At 41.1% G+C, this 9465-nt stretch overlaps 1 protein-coding gene across 1 annotated transcript in view; it reads left to right on the forward strand.

The window, feature by feature from the left end:
• The window catches only part of flt4 (fms related receptor tyrosine kinase 4), a 47432-nt gene extending 38298 nt beyond the window's left edge, over positions 1 to 9134 (forward strand). The window contains exons 17-30 of the mRNA XM_080901745.1: positions 469 to 604; positions 1062 to 1166; positions 1375 to 1488; positions 2236 to 2324; positions 2580 to 2739; positions 2835 to 2929; positions 5779 to 5901; positions 6048 to 6159; positions 6373 to 6472; positions 6707 to 6812; positions 6900 to 7024; positions 7306 to 7426; positions 7597 to 7682; positions 8538 to 9134. Coding sequence (XP_080757871.1) covers positions 469 to 604; positions 1062 to 1166; positions 1375 to 1488; positions 2236 to 2324; positions 2580 to 2739; positions 2835 to 2929; positions 5779 to 5901; positions 6048 to 6159; positions 6373 to 6472; positions 6707 to 6812; positions 6900 to 7024; positions 7306 to 7426; positions 7597 to 7682; positions 8538 to 8757 — 1692 coding nt within the window. The 3' untranslated portion in view covers positions 8758 to 9134. The remainder of the gene's footprint in view (positions 1 to 468; positions 605 to 1061; positions 1167 to 1374; positions 1489 to 2235; positions 2325 to 2579; positions 2740 to 2834; positions 2930 to 5778; positions 5902 to 6047; positions 6160 to 6372; positions 6473 to 6706; positions 6813 to 6899; positions 7025 to 7305; positions 7427 to 7596; positions 7683 to 8537) is intronic.
• The last annotated feature ends 331 nt before the right edge of the window (positions 9135 to 9465 follow it).

Genomic DNA, 9465 nt, shown 5'->3' on the forward strand with positions numbered 1-9465 from the left:
GCTTAAGCCACCAGACAAACATTCACTCCCTAAAAGTGCATTACTAATGTCACTTTGCATGCTAAGTACTACTAAGTGCTACTAAGCTTATCAGCTGCAGCATTTAGTTAGTGATGAGGTCATGAAGACTCCTGCTAACAATGCCTCATCCTTCGGTGGCTTTCAGTGGCTGCTGTCAGTCAAGCGCAGATGGGCCACTTTATTTAATATTTCAATACAAATCATTTTCTTTGCTTTCAGCAATAAAAGAAAAACACTAAATGTGCTTTAAAAGAGCATGCTGACATATTTCTAACTCTAATAAGAGCATGACTAAAGGTAATTTCACTCGTTTGCAGTATACCATCGACCTTTCCTTCTTTCTGTCCTCGTGTTATTTACGTTTCACATTTGCGCTGCGTGTCCAAGCGCTTCCTTTCCAAGATTCCCTGTTATTCAGCCCACCTCTCGTCTCACCTTGAACTTCAGGTTAACCCAGCAGACATAAAGACAGGTTATCTGTCAATCATTATGGACCCGGGGGAGGTGCCACTGGATGAGCAGTGCGAATACCTGCCCTACGACTCATCGCAGTGGGAGATCTCCAGAGACAGACTCCGGCTAGGTGGGTAACAAGGAACAGTGAGAAAAAAGGGATGGTTGCTAAAGTAGCATAGGAGCCTGAGGTATGTGTGAGGACATGAGCAGGAGTGGATGAGAGGCAAATAGATGGGTGAAACTGAATTACTTTTCCATTTCCACAATCCATAATGGCATATTTCTGGATTGCTGCCAACTGGATAGAGCGCTGCCAGCAATAGTGCTAATGTTAAATATGTGCTCATTCCCAGAACAGCTTTTTAAAAATGCCCAGAAGAAAAGCATCTGTTCCACGACAGCAACTTATGGGAGCATGTTGTCTAATGTCCCGTTGCTCCTCCTTGTCTCCATGGATGCCATCTGCAATTTTTTTCCCATTGCAGATGGAACTGTTTATGTATTCCAGTGAGGCTAAAATCAAGCACGCATCAATCAATAAGCATGAATATCTTGTTGATTTTCTGCTCTTTCTCATGACACAGGAAAAGTTTTAGGGCACGGTGCCTTTGGAAAAGTAATTGAAGCATCAATCTACGGCATTAGCAAGAGCAAAGGTTTGGACACGGTGGCTGTCAAGATGCTGAAGGGTGAGATTTGGCTTTGTGTGTTTATGTTCTTGGAAGGTTACCCAAAGTGAAGCAAATGCTAAACAGATTTGATGCAGTCAGAGTAATCAAAGTTAGGAGAAATTGCAGTGCAGTGCAGCCCACGCAGTTCATGTTTGTACAAGATATGCACACGTCAAAATACACAATGTGATGTGTTTTATTTGGAACATTTCACTTTGTATTGCAGACGGAGCCACGGCCAGTGAACACAAAGCCTTGATGTCAGAATTAAAGATACTGATTCACATTGGCAACCATCTGAATGTAGTAAACCTCCTGGGAGCCTGCACCAAACCAAATGGTGAGGCCAAAGAATTACATGGATTATGTTTGCAAAATCCTATTTTTAGAATGTAATAAGTGGTATTAGTAATATTAGTACAAGTGTTTAGAAACCACATTGATTGAACTTCAAAGTAGCAGACCATATAGAGTGACAGTTCCAAATCTGCTTTGGCATTAACATCAGCACAAATACTGTGTACCAATAGCTTCGTAGCTTGGGTTTCCATGGCCGAAGAGCACCTGTAGGTGTAATCTGGAGGTGGCCCAGTACTCGTGTCCATATAGTGTATTAAATACATTTGCACACAGTCACCTAACAAGATAAATGAAGGTGGGATTGTTTTGGTAATGTTGTCACTGTTTCAGCCTTTGATCATCTATTTTCCTCTGTCAGTATTTTTGGGAAAGCTTCATGTTCCGGCTCTGCTCTTTTGTCCTGTTCAGTGTAAAAGTCCTTACATCATTTTGTCCACCCCCCTTTCCCTTATAGCCTGTAACCAAATGAGAGGTAAAACAGATGCCTTCATTCTTTTCCCTTTCACCCATGCATGATTTTGACCTATAGAGAATATTTTTGAGTCACGGACATCTGAAAGTGTTTATCCTAAACAAAAAGCAGCCAGGCAGCTAATCTCAGGCGGGAAATGGTCCAGCTCAAGCTGCAGCGTCTCTATTTCAGATACGGTGCGAGAAAAGACAAAAAAAGAGCTTGTAGACGAGCAGTGAACATGTGCTGAAACATTTGAAACATCTCTGTTACCAGGCCCGCTGATGGTGATTGTGGAATACTGCAAGTATGGGAATCTCTCCAACTTCCTACGAGCCAAGAGAGAGTTCTTCCTCCCTTACAGGGTAACACAGCGCTGCAGAACTCAAGCAATTTATTCAAGCACTTTCACATTTGTTCTCTGATGGCAGCTCAAAGCTCAGAAAGACTATCTGTAATCATGTTTTCATTTTAACCTTTTAGTCTGTCTCATTTTTCTACCTCTGCTTTGTCCCCTTTATGTAGTTTCTGTTCACAAACTCAGTTATCTGCCATGTTCTGTAAGTCTTAAGCCCGATATTGATTTTTGAGATGATTCATTGAAACGCTTCCCCACTTAGGATCGCTCTCCAAAAACCCAGAGCCAGGTGAGGCGGATGATTGAAGCGGGTCAGATTGCCCAGAGGACTCGTCAACCGCCCTCTCCATCCTCCTCCCCGCTCACCGCTTCTCAGAGTCCATCATCCAATACGTCCAGTCAGACTCCCGCTGTAGAGAAAAGTGAGTCATTTTATGTGATTGAACTCCTCATCCCGCACCGCGCTGTTTTCTTTTCTCGCCGTGACTGCCCTCATCCTCTCCTTCTCTCTCTCCAGTGGAGGACTTGTGGAAAACTCCTCTGACGATAGAAGATTTGATTTGCTACAGTTTCCAGGTGGCTCGTGGGATGGAGTTCCTGGCTTCCAGAAAGGTTAATTCTCAGCATTACAGTGTGGACAATTAATGATTAAGCTGTGATGAATTGTCACCGGAGGTTAGCTTCAGAGGCAGCGGCTTGTAGTTTGGGGCATTTATGAGGGGTCCACAGTGGCTCAGGTGGTAGAGCAGGGTCAACCGCTAATGCTTGGCATCTCCGATCCCTTGGCTCAGAGTGTCATGTTCTGCCATGCTTCCTGTGACAGCTCCACTGGCATAGAGTATGCATCTGAATGGGTAATTGAGCGGTTAAGTGTTTTGTGCACTAAGGTGGAAGGACACTATGTGAGTGCATTTCATTTACCATCAACTTTTCAGTCCTTTGTGCCTAACAATGATCCCCAGTTTAAAACTAGCAGAAGAATATGGATGTTTTTGCATTGATGCCACAGTGCAATACACAAATTAAATTAGAAAGATTTTTAATGAAGAAAAAAAAAAAAAGGTTTAACATTGGCATTTTGAATTGATTGCAGTTACGATATTAGTGGTTTTCTCAGTCCAACATACAACAACTCAGACCAACTGTGATGAAAGCACAAATTACCATTTCAGAGTCAATAACAGAAAGAAATGTATTAATTAAAAAGAAAAAAGTTGTCTTTAACAGCTGATATAATCTGGAAATCAAACTTAAGAAAAGAAACAGAAATAACACTGATTCTTTTCCTGAGGTTTAAAATATGATGCCGAGGACACAAAATATGAAGACGTTAGGGGATGGTGTAACTGCCTGCTGAATCACTAATTACTCTTAAGGTTTTAACATCAACTAAAGAACAGGTTAAGGAATTGACAGAGGCATTGCTTACCAGAATTGGCAAGGGTTTATGTTACAAATATAGCCCCAGTGATAGCATAACAAAGGAAACTGGACCCAGAATGGAACCTTGAGATACACCACAAAAGAAGAGTGTAGTTACCATTGCTGATGGAAAAAGACTTGAACCTGGGAAGTACTACCATAAATACCAATACATTGTATACAAGAACAATAAAGTCACCAGCATCAACACAGCATCAATACATTAAATGTCATTTAAAGGTACCATTATCCGTTGTTTTCTTTTGAGTTTAAAATATTGAAACCATTAAAAATACAGACAATGCAACCGGCATCAGAATAAAATGTAATCCTGTTCATCCTTACCTCAAACCTCGTCGATGAACTGAACTCATCGAAGCAGATTGGATACAACCCTCCCATCTCCAGACAGCGCACAACGCTATAAGCTAACAGTATGCCAGCTAATGTTAGGCTGTTCAAAAAATTGTCCTAAATATCACACGTTCCATCCGACAAACACTTTGATTAAATTCTCACATCGTACAAGAGTTTACTCGCTAAGCGTCACTGTTCAGCAATGTTAGTTACACCAATGTAAATCTCGACAGCTGGACTAAAGCCTAGACTCGCTACAGATTACTTGTCCTACAGTGGCCACCGTAGCTAGGCTTGTGCATTTCATTTAGCTGCAATCTACTGACATCTAGTGGTGAGACTTTATACACCGTAACTAAGATTTGTTCTCTTTATGAGAGCAATTACTGGTGCGTGTTTAAAGTAGACAATCGTTGTGTACTAACTGCATAGACAACATGAAAAAGAAACTAAATCCCAGCTTAGAAATAGCACAGTTTGTAGAGGCGCTTGACGTGTTATGGTATTTTATATATTCTGTTACCCTGTATGATCACTATTTTATTATTACCGGTATTGTTATATTATTATAGTGCCTTTTATGTTCAAATTTATTTTAGATACTCGAAATACATGTGAGCAGGTTAAAAACAGTAGTGTATTATGATTAATGAAGCGATCATTCAATCTGTTCTGCAGCAACTGCATTTGTTGCTCTGGTAATGTGGAGAAAATACACAGTAGTATAAACTGGGACTACTCAATTTAAATATTAAGCACAATTCCTAAGTACTTGTCATTTCTTATAGCGACTCTGCCACCTGACCTTGACACTGGAAGTGCATCAGGAGTGTTATCACAAAGTATCTAGGCCTCCTGAGTTATACTGTCTAACGAGCAAAATCTTTTGACTTAAGAGATAAGAGGTGAGCTTTTCTCAGAGCAGTTTTTATTGAAGTCCAAGAGATAGGACTAAACTGATTTAAAATTATATGACTTTTTTAAAATTCATGAATATTAAAAAAACATGAAATCAACTTAGAATTGAAGTTTTGTCTGCACATAAAATGACATTAAAAGCATTCAGGTACAAGTAAAGCAATAAAATTAAGATTGTGTTTTAATTTTGAGGAATACTCCTCGCCAACAGCAGAGATGTTTCAAAGCACTTCGATGCAAACTGAATTCTCACATTTTCCAGGCGTTAGAGAGGTGTGTTATTGGATTGTTTCAGTTTGACGGTGAGCTGATTTGATCCCCATTTGATCCCCAGCTTTTAAAAATTGTGTTTTACCAAAACACTGATACGCATTGCTATGGTTCATTGCACTGTAACTGGATAAACGATTAAATCGGAAAAAAGGGAGCAGCTGCAACTTGTAATGAATGTGATACTGAGACTTACAACAGCAGACTGGCTGGCTTTATTTGACTCCCCCAAACCACTCAAAGCTGTGTTTGCTTGCCAGGTTTGTGAAGGGTGCTGGAAGAGATACAGTTCAACCCCAGTTACAAACTGGCACACGCAGACACAAACACACTCCCTGGTTTTAAAAAATGGTCAATGGTACACTCTCCCAAATAACACTTACGCAGAGGAAACAAGGCGGACACCGCGCATGCAACCACTTAAAAATCACGCACATACTCAAACACCTGTCTGCGGAGTTATGATGTATGCGTGGTCCTGTGTGTATCCACAGTGTATCCACAGAGACCTGGCCGCCCGTAACATCCTCCTGTCAGAGAACAACATTGTGAAGATCTGTGATTTTGGGCTGGCCCGAGACATTTACAAAGACCCCGACTACGTCAGGAAAGGCAACGTATGTCACCACTTTAGCTTCCCGGGAAAGAATACACTTTTTAATTGTTATTATTTCTTTTTATCCACCCACATAAAGATTACTTTTAATGGCGAGTCTCAGCTGTGTTTTATCTGCCTGTCATATCTGTTTTAATGTTCTCTCAGGCTCGCCTCCCTTTGAAGTGGATGGCCCCAGAGAGCATCTTTGACAAAGTGTACACCAGCCAGAGTGACGTGTGGTCCTTTGGAGTTCTCCTTTGGGAAATCTTTTCACTCGGTAAGAAGTCGGAATCATAACACATGCACACGCATCTTTTATGTCATCTGTGCAGAACTCAGTCTCTTGTGATTGAAAATATCTATAAATGTCAGCCGGTGCCAAAAGCAATGAACTTTTACTAGCAGAACGAATCAGCATCCCTATTATACAAGTACTCAGTCATTTGTCTTCCTGTTCCTAATGTGGTGGTTGATGTTGGTCTTTTCTTAGGTGCATCTCCGTATCCGGGGGTACAGATTGACGAAGAGTTTTGCAAGCGATTGAAAGAGGGCGTCAGGATGAGAGCACCGGAGACTGCCTCTCCTGAAATGTAAGCATTTAGTTTCTCTCTTTCTTTCCGCATCTTCGAGAAAAAAAATGCTTCTGCTTTCAGGAAGAAAATATTGCTCTTAATGTCTTTAACTGGGTAAACCAGTTAGAAGAATGACTTCCGTTTTAATGTCATTAAGTTGATTTGCACATCTAGGGAACAATGTAGGATGGCATTTGTAGATGCATTTGAGGCTGTTATGCTTGTTAAGACTGCGCTGCCCTCTGCTGGTAGATATGGCATCATGCTGGCCTGCTGGCAGGGCGAGCCAAAAGAGAGGCCCACCTTCCCCGCCTTGGTCCAGATCCTGGGAGACCTGCTGCAGGACAACAGTCTACCTGTAAGTTCTGCTGGAGAGATAATGTCTCCAACTTTCTTCTGTAGTTTTTCTTTCTTGGGGTCTGGATCTTGTTCTTATTTCCTTCAGGATGGGAAGGACTACATCCCCCTGAACCACTCACAGAACTCTGAAGACGATGGTTTCTCTCAAGCCTCTTCGCGCCCGCCATCTGAGGAAGAACTGAGACTCGCTTGCAACACTATGCCCACAAGGTACAAGAGAGCAATCCCCTTTTATCCACCAGACCCCATAAAACGATATGAATGATACAGCAGATTGTTATTGTTGGATTTATCAAACTGTCACTTTTTGTCATGAACATAATGCATCATAAATACAACATATAATGATTCCAATAGCTGTGTAAAGATTCCAATTAATGTCCAAAAAATGCTGGTAAACTGAAATTTGTGTTTCAATTATTAAAAATAGAAATGCAATATGCAGCTCAAGTTTGTTTGCGATCATTGCCTTTTCTCTGTCTTTCGGTCAGGTATTATAATTGTGTGCCCTTTGCTGGCTGTGTGTTCGTGGGGCCGTCCAAAATATGCCAGCCCAGAGTGAAGACCTTTGAAGAGTTGCCTCTTGAGATGCATCCACAGAAACCTCCTCAAGTAAGCTTCTTATCCTCTTATCAGCTATCGGAAAATGTGAACTGACTGGTGACATTTTCTGAAAGCTTTTTCAGACTTAGACATTATCACCTATGTTTATTACTAAAAATGGTCGTTCTTGGTCGAGACAGATGTAGCACCTGCGTCAACCTGTGTCTTTTTTCCTCTAGGACAACCAGACGGACAGCGGAATGGTTCTGGCCTCCGAAGAATTTGAGAGAATTGAGCACAACCACGGGGGTGTTGTCTTGAAAAGGTTAAATGATATGAAAGCAAAAATCTGAATATCTGTGAAAACTGGAATCGAAGCACTAGACGTACGCAGCCAGCTGTTTAGTCACACCATCTGACATTTGGACCGCTACACACTAATTTCTCACCATGAAACAGCACAATGACTGTCGAGTTAAAGAAAAACTTTAGAAATGAATGCCTTTATGCTCCACATGTTTCAGAGTCAATACGAGAAAACATTTGCTTTCTTTTGCTCGGAAACTGCAGAATAGTCACCCGCTGCTTTATGTGGAACGAAACTAGATTTGCAAAGGAAGTAAGCATCAGTGCAGTCTCGATCTATGCATGGGTAAGTGGGAGTAAACAACTGTCTGAGTCATTCAAACCTGGGTATTAGCAACATTTTGAGAGTTGCAATGTTGTAAAAAGCCAACATAAACTAAAAGTGAAAAAAGCATGTTTTTATGGAGAACTTACTCCTACAGTAAAGTGTAGGAGGAGCCTATGTGAGCAGATGCTCTGATCAAAAAGGAGTCAAAAATAAATAAACTATCCCATTCTTTAGAGGATATATTACATAATATATAATATAGTACGTATATTAAATCAGTGTGTCAGTATCTTTGGTGCCTCTGAAAGTCTTTTGCTTAATAATGTCTTCAAGCAGCTGGGCTCCATCATTTTGCACAAATATTTCGTAAGTGTACATGCTGGGGATTGGTGTATTCGGGACTGTCTTGCAATAATAAGCTCATGGTAATAAACAGGGGAGTTCAACAATGATTATCTAGGTTATAGAGAATTGTATCAATCAAAATTCACAGAAAGTTGTTTAGCCTGAGTTGGGAGTCTGTAATTTTTTTCCTTCTTTCCTCAGTCGTATAAACAGTAGCAGCAGCACGGAGCCTCTGACAGCCTCCCACAGTTCCCCAGATCAAAGCCATGCCACAGGCAGCTCCAGGCTCCGGCCCAACTTCTTCAGCCAGCTGTCAGGTCAGACCTTCTACAACAACGAGTACGGACACCTGTCCGAGGAGGGCTTCTGTGACTTCTACTCCTCACCGAACACCACCTCCCCGGCCTCTTCGAATGTGTAATTTTACCAAAGATGCATAAAAAAGGGGTTTAACACAGACAGCTGAGGTTGAGGATGGTTTGCAGTAACATCTCAGTATTGACATGTAACTAGTCTTTTTTTTATATATTGAAGATCAGGTTTTAGATTCTCATGATTACTTTCATCTCGAAATCCTTCTTCTCTCAGACTGTTGCCTCAACAAATGGACTGAGCTACATGTGCCTGAAGTTCCTCTAACCAGCCACTGCGTGGCAGCATTATGACAAAAACAAACCACAAGTATTTTCTAGTCACACACATATATATATTTTTATCTTTTATATGCAGAGAATTCTTTCTTTATTTGTGCAAATTATGACTCATACAAGAGGAAATAAAGAATTTTATCTCCTTCTACTTGTTTTTTCCCCAATGATGAATATGAATTTAGAGTTGGATCTGTCGTAAAAGCTGTACTTCAGTGGAGTAAAGTGTCAATTTGTGTTTTGGCCCACAATGAGAAAGAGCCACAAGATCTGTGATTTAGTCAGCGAAGTAAACAGATATTTGTGGCATCTGTGTCATTCAGTGGAGGTGGACACACTTAGACTCACAACATTGCTAATAAGTGATGGAAGTAAACAGAGGGATGGAGGGGGAATAAAAGGAGTGACTCACGGTAAGCACCTTTATCAGAGCTGGACGCTTGCACGATGATAGCTGTAACAGCTTAACGCCCTCTTACAAG

The sequence above is a fragment of the Rhamphochromis sp. 'chilingali' genome, assembly GCF_963969265.1.
Source record: "Rhamphochromis sp. 'chilingali' genome assembly, chromosome: 13".
Taxonomy (NCBI): Eukaryota; Metazoa; Chordata; class Actinopteri; order Cichliformes; family Cichlidae; genus Rhamphochromis; species Rhamphochromis sp. 'chilingali'.